The sequence below is a fragment of the Pagrus major genome, chromosome 1, assembly GCF_040436345.1.
Source record: "Pagrus major chromosome 1, Pma_NU_1.0".
NCBI lineage: Eukaryota > Metazoa > Chordata > Actinopteri > Spariformes > Sparidae > Pagrus > Pagrus major.
The window spans coordinates 31,635,813-31,648,706 of record NC_133215.1 but is presented as its reverse complement, the minus strand read 5'-3'; the positions used below and the strand labels follow the sequence as shown (position 1 = coordinate 31,648,706).

At 41.8% G+C, this 12,894-nt stretch overlaps 1 protein-coding gene across 1 annotated transcript in view; it reads right to left on the bottom strand.

Annotated features, from left to right (window-relative positions):
- LOC141003243 (SEC14-like protein 1) overlaps positions 1-11,839 on the bottom strand; it is a 32,697-nt gene extending 20,858 nt beyond the window's left edge. The window contains exons 1-2 of the mRNA XM_073474542.1: positions 11,502-11,839; positions 9,463-9,552 (exon numbers count right to left, since the gene is read on the bottom strand). Coding sequence (XP_073330643.1) covers positions 9,463-9,525 — 63 coding nt within the window. The 5' untranslated portion in view covers positions 9,526-9,552; positions 11,502-11,839. The remainder of the gene's footprint in view (positions 1-9,462; positions 9,553-11,501) is intronic.
- Between the last annotated feature and the right edge of the window lie 1,055 nt (positions 11,840-12,894).

Sequence of the window (12,894 nt, the reverse complement as noted above, 5' to 3'; positions counted from 1 at the left end):
CAAACAAACCGGGCATTGAGTGAGTGCTGCTGGCAGGGGTGTGACGTCATTAAACCAATGTTTGTTGAAAAAATCATTATGGGCTCCCACCAACCACCTCAGGCAATCCAGGCTGCTGACCTGTTGGGAACGTCATTACAAAGGTTGAGATCAGACACCAGCCCGATCAAATATTTATATTTTCGTTGGGCATTGTCCGCAGTGCGTGTGCAAAAAATACATTTGACATACTCAATGTTGCTTGCAAAGAGGATGTTAGGATGCTATTTGGTGGACACTCAGGGTCACAAGAACAGAGACCATCAGGCCTGCATACAAGTGATCCACTCCTGGCTGTCACTGGGCACCCGCAGGATTAAGTGTGGGCAAATAAGATAACACATTCTTTCATGACACAAGTTGTCTCACATACACCACCCGCTTCTGTAAATAATGGTCCTGACGCACAAGACCTTGCTGGTATTTGTTCACATAATATCAGGTTAACAGGTTATAGAGTATGAGGTATAGAGAATAGCATATGGAGAGGAAAATTCCTCCTGGTTTTCATTTCAGAGAGCAAAGCTATAAACTCCAAACTAGGTCATTGACGAGGATGGGGGGAGAGGAGGAGGGAAGTCACTGAGCAGGCAGCTTGAAAATTCTGGGTTTCTTCTAACTGACACAGATACACAGGGAAGTGCGAAAGACAAAACAAAAACCCAATGGTGTTAAGTGATTACTTAAGATATATTATACATCAGAATATGTAGATAAGACAGGTTATTCTGGTTTATAAGGGTATGAGTAATGATCAGGAAGAAGGAAAAGGTCTCACCGTTTTTTCCATTCCAGCTATAGGATTGGATTTCATTTGCTTTCCTGACATTTCAATTACTTTATTAATACAGTACAGTTAATACAGCTTCTCCAGAAACATCACAGTTATCCAGTCCCAAAATCAAAACCATTTGTTTTGACTGTAATTTACATTTCTTACTTGTGCACTTAACTGTGCCTTTTAAGAAACCTCATTACGTTTTAACATGCCGTGTTGACAGGGAAAACATTTTAAAGCTTCATTTAAAAGACTGATATAGGCCATTTCGGTACAACAGCCCAAGGAAATTAGGTATTTAAATAATAAATACACACAAGTATCATATTTGAATGAGAAAATGATTTCACCAAAACATTCTGCTCCCAACCCACCAGTCATTTTTCAACATATGTCTGAATGGAATTCATATAAAGAACAAAACCAAATTCTGTGCAATTCACAGGCTTTACACACATTAATTAGTAGGTCATCGTCACCCAAAGCATTTTTTGATATTTCAATACTTAATAGTGATAAACTGACCCTCACTTAAGCATCAACATTTACAGCTGTGTTAATTATCCTTGCCATAGCTTTGGCTAGCTCAGTAGGACCTCAGATTGGTCCATTAAGCTTTTTAACAAAACTGGTTTCACTGCGACTCATGTCACTTTTTGACTCAATGTGTATAGACAAAGCATTTGAATAGGAAGCCGTCCATGTGAGCTTAAAAGAGGTGAAACCACTCCTGGGAAAACATCCTGTAATGTGTGAGCAGCCTTGTCCCCATTCTCCATGGCTGGACCAACCAGTTCAACACACTGCACTGCAACATGATAGGGGCCAGGGACCCAGCCTCCAGTGTTTTTATAGCACTAAAACCTAGTTATTTGTACAGTGCTTAACAAGTATTTGTTCTATGGAAACAGACTTAAATGTTTTGAGCAGCTGCATCTAAGGAGAGAAATGAAAATGAAAGTGGCTGTGATGTACGTCATGGCAAATCAACAGTAATCAAAGCACTACCTATAAACAGGCATGATGAATATTTTCTCCACCCACCAGGTCAGCATCTGAGTGTAGGTGTAAACTGGATGTGTAGTAGGAGAAAGAACAAGCTCCTGATTGAACAGATGCAACAATAGAGCCTTTGGTCACTGCATGCCATATCACCCACTTCCCTCCGTCCAGTGATCTCACTACTACAGTGTGCATTGTAATGGCAGAGCTGCCTGGAACTACCAACTTGGAAAGAGGAGGGGGAAATTCTTCCAAGTACACAGACCTTATATAAATTCAACGGCCCAAATATTTGGTGGGCTACGCAATATGCTAAACTGTAGCACTGTAGGTTATGCATGCATGACTGGATATATGTACGCACCAGGGAATAGAAAGCAGCAGGACGACCATCTGTCGGCTATCAAAAAGTCATCACAGTAAGAACAAGAAATGCTGAACTGTATGCATTTTTGCTGGTGAAATGCTTACTGACACATAATTCTGTCAAAGTAAGCAGCTCATTAAAAAGTTAACTCACTAAAAAATATACCAGACCTGCTGAGAAAATGATGCTTCCAAATGATGAAATGGAGCATTGTCCAAGGACACATTTCAATGCCTGAGGACACTTTTCAGTGGGATTCTATTTGATTTGATCAAATCTGAATGCAGTATGGAATCTGCTTATTGAATATACAACCTTTTCCAGTCCCTTATCAAATCTATTAAGGTTTCGGTTTCAGCAATTATCACTAACAAATGTGACTGACATTTAGAGAACAAACAATAGAAATAAAGGACAAAAATGAAGATAACATCTGTAATGTTATATATGTAATAATGACGTGAACACATTATCTCTTCAAACATTCAAGATGATAAACTGTGTCCATTAGTGTGCAGCCCTAATCATCACTCTCACTGGATCAAACCACTGCATACAAGTCTACGAGAATTCCTCACAAGCAACGGGGAACAGGAAACTGTAGCATTATTGATATCAGCTTTACAGTAAGGGAAAGAGAAGTGCTGGCAGAGCATAATAACTGCCAGTTCTACCACCACTGTTAAGAATCATTTTATTAGTTGTGATGAAACTCTTTTGGTTTTGGGAAATGCTGCTCAAGATTCCTGAGCATGTTTTCATAGTAAGATTGAGATAATAGCCGTTAACATAGATTCAAACGAGGGGAGAGAGGAGGGCTGCATAACTGTTGATTTTTGATCACTGCTCTTTAGAAATTAACAGACTTCTCTGTGTGAGTATGGGATGTATGGTGAGAATGCATACATATCTGAAGGGAAAAGAAATGTAATAGGGAAGGCTACTAAGTCTGTATGTGGGTTTACACACTGTGTCATATGATTTCAGATTAGTCCTGTCTCATGAAAGGTAGTGTTACCTTTCCGCTCTATTTGTGTGACAACACTCTTTTTGGATAAACATTAAAACCGCCACATTATCAGAAAAACACAGCAGCAGGCACACAGGCAAAGAATGTCATACCATACTGTATACATTCCTGTTAACGTCACCGAGCTGTCGCATAGATGTGAGTCACTATCCATTGCCACACTGAAGCATAATTCAGTGTAAAATACAGTAAAGGGTCATTGTCTAAGAGAATGTGCGTACTCATTCATCTGTGTCTAGCAGGGTGAAGCAGTGTGGGGGTGGGGAGCTGTTCAGGCAGCATCTCGACCTTGCAGCAGGAAAGAGGGTGAATGAGTGTCCTGGTGATCAGTGAATGAAATCAGCTCCACAATTTTTTATAGGCTCTCAGAGTCACGTGGTGAGGGCGGTACAGTCCTTTATTAATGCCATTTGAAGCAGCACGCCGGACGATAAGCTCCTCTCCCCAAGGCAGGCCATAACTCTTCCCTGATTCTGGCACACAGCATCTAGCCGAGTAAGTGAATTACACACTGCAGGCAAAGCTCTGACAGATTCATTCAGAAGAGTGGATGGAAATTCTCTGAATCAGAAGAGACAGGTGCAATGCTGAGAAAAACTACTGAGGAGAAAATGGTACATAAACAGCTAAATCAGCAAACAGGAACAGGAATACTAAATATCCTTGTTGATATCAAATTTCCCCCGTGGAGCTCTGTCTGAATAACTTGTATGAATAAAGTGTCATCGGGTTTCATTCTATTTGTCTGTGCTCTCTTTTGCAGGGGGCCCTGCTGCCATGCTAATAAGGATGGTGTGAATTGTTAAGATGACCCCATTTCTCTGTTCAGGCAAGGCTGACATGACGGTGAATCTATGCTTGTATGAGTATGCGGTTCTAGAATTGAGACCATTAGGAGAATACGAGCGGCAGACAAGGAAGTAGCTCACAGACGGATTAAAACAATAGAATAACACCCGGGATGCTTCTGTGCCAGAGAATTGGGCTGCAAAAGCCTTAACCAGACCTGGCTGTAAGTGGGTCAGGACATGGTGGGACAGGATGTCACCCTGGCAAGGCCACTCTGCGCTTAGCCAGACTAGACAGAGAGAAGGGGGACAGCAGGATGAGCCAAAACAATCAACACAATCCGACACTTAGAAAAACATGCTAGGGATGATCCACATATACTGTAGTCAGTTATAGGAGGCATGAGGAGCTCAAAGTAGTTCAGCTCCCAGCCATTATTCATACTCCTACAGCTGCTTCTTCAAACATAGTAAGCTAGCAATGCCACTTTGCTCCCACCCATTATTCAAGCAATGCTAGAGTGAGATTTTTTCACCAAACTTTTAAAATATTCCACATCTTTTATACATCATTGGTATTATTAAACTTAAAGCCAGCAATACAGTTTAGCATCAGCTATTCAACATCCAGCATTCACACCTATTTTGCATGATGGAAGCTCAAATTGAATTTTTAAACATTTCCTGTAGTCAGCCATGATCCAGCATGAATGCTACTCTCATGTGGCTTGCTGACAGAGGATGTTGCATGAACCAGTTTTTGAGAGACTAGAGAATTACAGAAAGCATGCTAAAATGCAGGTCAGAGCAGCGGCCTAAGACATATTAACAACATTTAAAAAATAAGGTCCCCTACCAACTATCACAGGTGTCCATCATCTGAATGGGCTAGTCAAGGTTTCTGTTAAAAACGGAATTCCACTGTTGGTCTGTTTCTTTCACCTGCTTAAACACCTCATACATGAACTGTGACACAGAGTAGCTCGTGGAACCCTGGATTATGAGACACAAACATTTTCAGTAATACACTGAGGGCCTCATTAATCAGCAACTTGTTATAGAGAGAACAACATGCCTCAGTCCACCTGTGAAGGAGGTGTTTGTAGTGCCCTATGTTAACTATTGCTTTCACCTTAGGAAAACTATGTGTGGGCCCCACAAAAAGGGAAACATTGAAATCCAGACACTCTGAAGTCGCACAGTTGTTTCCCAGAGGCTACTGTGTTGGTAGACAGAGCTAAGCCTAATAAGTGGCTGATGCAGTCTGGGTCACTCTGCCTTACCCTTTCATTCTCTTCTTTTGGCCTCTCTTCTTGTGGCAGTTCAAAACACATATGTGAAATGCTTTTTTCAACATTACAAAGTTTTACCAATGACACTTTTCTGATTGCTATTTCAAGACAATGTAATCTGTGTTTGAGACTTAGTCTGTTGCCATGAAAACATTTAGTATCCAAAGTATATGATTTGTTAACATTAATGCCACTGATGAAGAGGATTTGGTCACTATTGCTGATGGTGCCAACAAGTCCAGCAGGAATTACACTACCATGGCACATCCTGTTCCTTCGCCCGTAGAAACTCTACTGGGACAGGGGCAGGACCAAAGCGCTTTGTCCTTGTGGATTAGCTACAGTCCCATACGTTTCCATGGAGCAGGTTAGGCTTCGATAGGCTTTGACTCACTTAATACCCCCTTCTCTGCAGCATGCGTACTAATCTGGGAGTTGAGGAACTTTAGGGATAGTTATTGTCTTTTATGTTCAAGTGTAACAGACAGCATCAAGTTAGCAGTTATTTCCTATTCCAGGGCCAGCCAATTTTTTATTCCTGTTGTGGCTACTGAAGTCATTCTTCATGTGTGGATGTGTTCCAGAAGCAACTGTCCCTTCAGGCCTGAAACAACAGCGAGAGGGGTATTGTGTTGTGCTTTTGACATTCCTGTGTGACTCCCCGAGGATAGACTAGAGGCTCTGAGACTGGACTGCTGCGATAATAGCAGTAACAGCATCGACTACATTTCCTGTTATTGAGATGCAGCAGCAGACTCATGGGACCATGGCTGTTGCTGTACTTCCTTACTTCAGTGATACTCCACAAAAAAAACAAACAAGCCAACTTTAGTAAAGGTCAATACAAGAACACAAGTGTGTTTGGGTGCTTTTGGGGCTGCTCATACAAACCCAATAAGCTGTTGTTGATACACAGCTATCGACTGGCACAGCTCTCGGAAGGATGAGACTGCTGTTGACCGAGTTAACTTTATCTACAAAGGAAGTTCAGAGTTTCCTATTAGGGTACATACTGAAGATGCTATGAAGTGCATTTTACTCTGGCACCATTCTAATTTAGTCAGTACTTTCAGGCGTTGGCCTCTTGACATGCAATCCTCAACATCAGGCGTTCCTGCAATAAATCACTTAGTGGAACATTTCAGCAGAAGCTTTAATTAAGTGTCATGTCTAGTCCTGTCATGTTTACTTGTACAGCCTTTTATCACTCTTGCATTCTCAAAGCACTTTGCAATAGCCACTAGTCAACTGTAAACAAGTTCAGTAACCCCACCGAATGACGCCCAAGTTTTTTAAATGGATTATCTTGCTTTATTATGTCCAGTTTACAGTACACTTGATGGTCTTTAAAGTGAATGTTAGATCAATCAATTGTATTAAGAGAAAGTATGCCATAATTGTTGCAGTTAAAAACACAGACTGTAAAGCCATTAATTGTCAGGTTGAAAGAAGACCGTCAAATGTGCCAAAAGCTGTCAACAGCGGGAATACCGAGAATACAGTGTTCAAAGAAGGGTACAATAACAACTGCAGAACAAAAACAGCTGAGGGGCATCTGAGATACAAGCATGACTTATGCAACAGTACATTCAAGCCACAGCAGTGTTAGCCAGAGGTTGAAATACTTTAATAGCACCTGTCAGTGGGCCGCGTGGTTCCTCAAGACCGAGTAAAGAGAGGCTGGATTTCATCTAGACTAAGAGAATGCATTCAAAGACATAAACAGAGGAATGTAGAGCCTTGGTTTTCATTCTCAGGAGAGTAAATGGGGATTTCAAAGCACTGACAGTATCCAAACAACAGAGTCAAGAGGAGAGAGAACACCAAATTCCTCAAAGCTAAATGTCAAATATAATCCCCCAACAGACGAAAGGGAGAAGCCATTACTGGGAAATATTTCAGAAGCCTCTGACAGAGGAATAACAGGGCTGAACTGAGTTATATTGCCCAATAAAGTAATGTGTATTATTATCTGCATGATACTTAGGCCTGACTATATGTATGCCTCATACACACCAAAAGTAAAAGCAGTCTTGACATTAAGCAGCTAATTCTTGTTAACACAGTACACTGACTGTATCAATGCTTACTGGTGGTTTCCCACAAATACAGGATGTTGTTACACTTCTATGCTGCAATGGTGACAGGCCTGCTATAGAGGAAGTGAGAGGGTTGAGATTTCACTGGGTTTTCAATAAAAAGAGCCAGCAAGTGTTGTGACGCACCATTAAGTCTGCTCTGCAGTGTCTGCAAAAATACTCACTGCAGAGAAAAGTCACAAGTGAGGAGAATAATCCAAATGCACCAAACTCAGTTTCAAACTGACTGAAATGTACATTTGATACTTTATTCACAACAGAGTCCGACCACATTGCTTGTGTCTTAACCATTACATTATACATCGCAAAGCAAACATCGTCTTTTCTATCCAACTTTTAACATACACCTTATCCATTGCTGCCCTATTTAATAAAAAAAAATAAAAAAACACACACAAAGGGCAACTCCATTAGTTTCCCAAAAGTAGGCCTGTCTCATCCACGAAAAGCCTGGGAGGTAGGTCATCTCCAGCTTACAAATCGTGCAAGTCAGCTTTGTTATTATCACTGTTTCCCCCTCTTCAGCTGCATGTGTAAACCCAGGTGTGTAGGTACCAGCCTTCTATTTATAGTCAGCTGTTTGCCCAGTGCTCAATCCAGTCTGTGCTAAGCAGATTTAGTCTTACCGCATCCTATTTCTTGTCGGTGTAGAAAGCTGATTTCCATTTAAAGAAAGCAGCACCTGTCTGAAGTGTGCCACGCTAATGACATGACAGGCTGCTAAAAGGAAGTAATTCCTAACTAATCTACAGACGATCAGAGGTCATTTAAATGAATAATTCAGGAGCAGCCACACATTGGTAAAATCTTTTGACTAGTTAGACGGTTAGGCAGAAATCAAGGGTTGCATAATCAGTTCAGGACTCTGCAGGCGTGCTCTCACACCACAAACAGCAGCTGAGGTCAAAACATTGCTGAGTAAATTATCCGTCCACTGTGTGATTAGTATAGCGTCATACACTGTAGCCTGTTATCCTTTTCTTTTAGACTGTATTTTAAAAGACTAGATCTCACTTAAACACAGGCGTGGAAAAAAACGGATAATCTATTCTCTCATATTCTTCCACACACCCAGTGTCAGCATTAAACTACGGTAGAAAGAGACAATACACTACAGGGACTCAATCTGCATTTTCTATTTGCTGGTAGCTGGAGCATTTAACCATTGAACCTGCCACAACTGTCCTACAGCACTGGGGTAAAACCTGATTTGCTGTTTCAAAGGAATATTAAAACAACTTCCCAAATTTTAAGCAGCGAAAGCATACTAGGAACACTGTTGAGAGGGCCATTCGAAAAAAAAAAAAAAAAAAAGAGAGAGAGGGATATGCAAACCCACAGTCCCTCTCTCTGCACTCAACACTGGCACTCATGCTTGAAAGAGAACAAAAACATGCTGCAAAGCAGTTGCTAAAAGCAATTCAAGGAAAGCACTGAATTTTTTACACTGCAAATGGTCTACCATCACCAAGTCTGTGGCAGGACCCCTGTTTGACATAACAGCACAGCTATGTTGTATATTCAGATGCTGAGTGTGCAAATGTACAACACAATCATTTCACACCTTAGTGAACAAAGGACAGGTGTTAAACCTTGAGATGACAGAAAGCTAGGTGTTATTTCACTAGCCCACATGACCTAAGAGAAACTGTGTGCGTGATGTGTGTCGGGGGAGTATAGCCTCTTCATCTACACAGATAATCACTGGTGTCCTTGTTTTTCACATTTCAACTGGGAAGATGTCTTTAAGATACCTCTCTAATTGTAGTGTTGCTGCAGGTCTTTCAGATAACACAACACTAACACAATATTGACAGTGCAGTGAGCAAACACCTGCTTCAAACTTGCCATGAACATTAGAATAATAATGTGGGAACACATTTGCCTTCACCATTTTGGTTCTGTGAGCCAATCACATGCAAGCTGTGTAATTCATTCAACGACTCCTTTTTTCTGAGGGTGACCTCTGAAGCGCCCACCAGCCAGCATTACATAACGCTGCATCTACGAGATTGCAATATTCATGTGGCCACAGGGCTGACTGCGAGTACAGGTAAAGACACTTACCGCCATCACCAGCTCAAAGGGATGCTTGTACACCCGCACGGGTGACTGATACTTCTGCACCATGGTGGGGATTACAGTAACACCAACAACCTGAACAAAAATGAGAAGAGATCGATCAGAAAAGAAAGAACATGCTATCAGAGCTGCAATGATTAGTTGTCAATCAAGCGTCAACTTTATAATTAAGGCTAATCAGTTTGAGTAATTTCTTCAAGTAAAAAAAGTCGAAATTCTCTGATTCCAGCTTCTTCAGTGTGAATATTTTCCTTGTTTCTTTACTCCTCTATGAGAGTAAACCCAGTATCTCTGAATTTAAGGACATTATATTGGGCTGTGGGAAACGCTGATCGACATTTTCCCCATTTTAAAAGGACCAAACAATTAATTGATTAATCAAGAAAATAATCAACAGATCAAGCAACAATGAAACCAATTGTAGTTTCAGCCCTAAACTCTATAATCGCAAGCATTTGTGAAAGATAAAAAGCTGATACAAGGGGCTGCATTTCATTCAGTCTTGGCATCACCAAAATAACTGTGTGCCGAGTGCCAAAATGGCAACATTATAGCTGCATCTGCCCCTACGACAGGACACACAGCGTGTAATTACGCAAAGGTGTGTTTTGGCACACTGCTTGAGTGATGCCAGGTGCTTGTGTGTGTGACTTTGTGTGCAGGCAAGCAGCCCTATCAACTACAAAACCATGTATAGTGATGGGCTGTGGAGGGGAACTCTCCTGAGCCATGACCGAGGAGCTCACTGATCAATGGATGCAGCATTTCCCGCTCATTTATCAAACAGACTGTCCCCCTGCAATGGCTGTTCACTGCAAACTACTGGGGCTATAACTAAGCCAAGACCATCTAACATCTCTGCAGAAGCTCAGGTCACAGCTACACACCACATACTGCATAATGATAATAAAAAAAGGGGCAGGAGCTGCTCATTCTTTATCATGTAAACAGTACATTCCACATAAAGGAGCATTTGGGCAGAGGCTAGAGAAAAGGATGAGACAGAGTCAAAACATATGCATCAAAAGGAATCTTCTAGTCAGGTTAACATGAATGCGTAAAAAAAGACTAATGCACAATCTGTATGTTTTCATGAAAACCAAACAATGTGGAGTACAGACAGGGTTCTGCTAACTCCAGGCAATTTAGGAGAAGTGCAAAGTAAAGTGGAACTTCATGTTCTGTGAGTTCAGCATGCTGATACATGCCTGGTACTCCAGCTATGCAGTGATGGGTGCATGGCTGCAAGGAGGGGTGTGAGCTAACGTCCCAGCACTACTTACAGAGGGATCAGGGAAGACAGACTAATAATAACCGGGCTACACACAGAATACATACAGGTCGCCACAGTCTTCCTCTCTAAAACAACACATACTGCAGCACATTATTACCGTCATGCTTCAGGATCTGTCAGCAACTTCGGAGAGACGTCAAAACAAGACATTTACGTTAGTTAAAAGCAGCTGTGTGTTCATTAAAAGACTTCAGGTGACACACGTTCAAAAACCACAAAGCATTCAGCGAACAAACCGTTCAGCACAATGGTGTGTTTACTGAATGCTTTGTCTCTCTCTGAATACCTGACGTGATAGGTATCAGTGAATAAGGTATGCCATTATTGTTTCGAGTGTTTATGTTTTGGTGTGTTGTTTCCTCAGGCTGTCCTCGTGGGACACTTAACTAATGCCTCGTGTTTTAACTGCTTTCGTTCTTTCAGTCTTCTTCTCTGATGTACGTTAACAAGAGTCGGCTCAAGCGTTTGACAGTTAAACCGACTCACGTCTGGACAAATAAAATGCTTGTAGTTAATCTCTAAATGTTATTTTGCTAGTCAAAGATGAAAAAGAAACTGACGAGCAGCTATTGTTATGTTAACACAACCACCCTGATAGTGTTTAACAACACTTGCCACGCCGACTTGTTAACGTTAGCTTACACAACGGTGTCGGCTAAGCCCATAAGCTAGCGCTAACTTTACAAATCGCTGTTAACTAGATGACATACAATTCAAAACTGGTGCTTACCGGTGAATCAAAGAACTAAATAAACGGAGGTTGCTTCAGTCTGGTTAGTCGTTGTTTCTCCTGAAAGGGCTATCCGAGTAAACTCTTGCCATTCCCCTCCTCGGCTCCTCACTTCGCCGGGTCCGGATGGTAAACTGAAACCAGAAGCTAACGATAGTTAGCTGTGTTGTGCTAGCTGGTCATGCAGCCGGCGTAAGGAGAGAACAAGCTAACCGTGGGACAGTCCCCCAGATAGCCCAACACCGACTGGCAGAGTCGTTGGGGTGATATACTAAATACGCTCAACAGTCCACTGTTCAATCTCGCCGAAACGAATGAAGCGTCGGTACTGGAGGACAGTATCCTCTCTCATACTCTCCTCCTCCTCTCTAAGTCATGCCTGTGATGCCGTCGCTCCTCCCCGCACAGTTTTTTTCCACCTCTCAGGGCAGCGCAGGCTGTCGTGTTCATAAAATCCTGTCTGACCACATCTGTTCAAGTGAAGGACAGGCACCAAGGGACAGTCCTCTCTAAGCAAAGCAAATAACCAGGGGAAAAGAGAGTACAGCTAAAGCCATGGCAGCATTGTTTTATTAAAAAAAATTAATTAATAGTGCCGCCGTTGTAATCAGTGTGCACAGATTATTTGTAGTGTCATTTTGCAGATTAATATCACGTTTCTAGCACAGTGTGATGAATGTTGCGTGTCTGTAGATCACGGCACAGATTCACTGAGTCACCAGGAGGAAACTATGTGACACTGACATTTCACAAAAAAAGATAAGGTCCATAGCCGACACTGAGGGTGACGGCGACCTACTTAAAGGGTAAGGCCACCAATTTTAGACATTAAAGTGTGTTTACAGGTTTTGGGGAGTACTAATGCATATGGGGGGGAGTAGTATAATGCCTTAATGGCTCCAGATGAAGCTGTATGTAATCTGATGAATTGCAGTGATTTCTCTCAGTGGCGAAATTGCATCATGGATAATGTAGGCACCAGGTTTTGAAAAGCACTGGTCTCCCAATGTACTCCTGCAACACTGTTGGACTCATTATCATCACAATCAAAATGTTAAGAATTGATATAGCAGAACAAGAGATATCGCCTTTTTCATTCAAATCCATCTTCTTCCTTTTCAATTTTGGTGCCTACATTTACCCACAATGCAATTAAGCCACTGAGTGACATCACTGGAGGCAATTTTTCAGATTACATGCCGCTTCCTCTGGAGCCACAGACGGCTTCATACTGCCTTTATCCCCCATATGCAGTAGTACTGCCCAAGACCTGTAAACACATTTTCATGTGTACAATTGGTGGAGTTACCCTTTAAAGGGGCATTACAGTGATTGAGAATTTCTCAGGCTTTCGGTCCTGTCGTAATCTAACCTTTACATTTAACATCAGTGT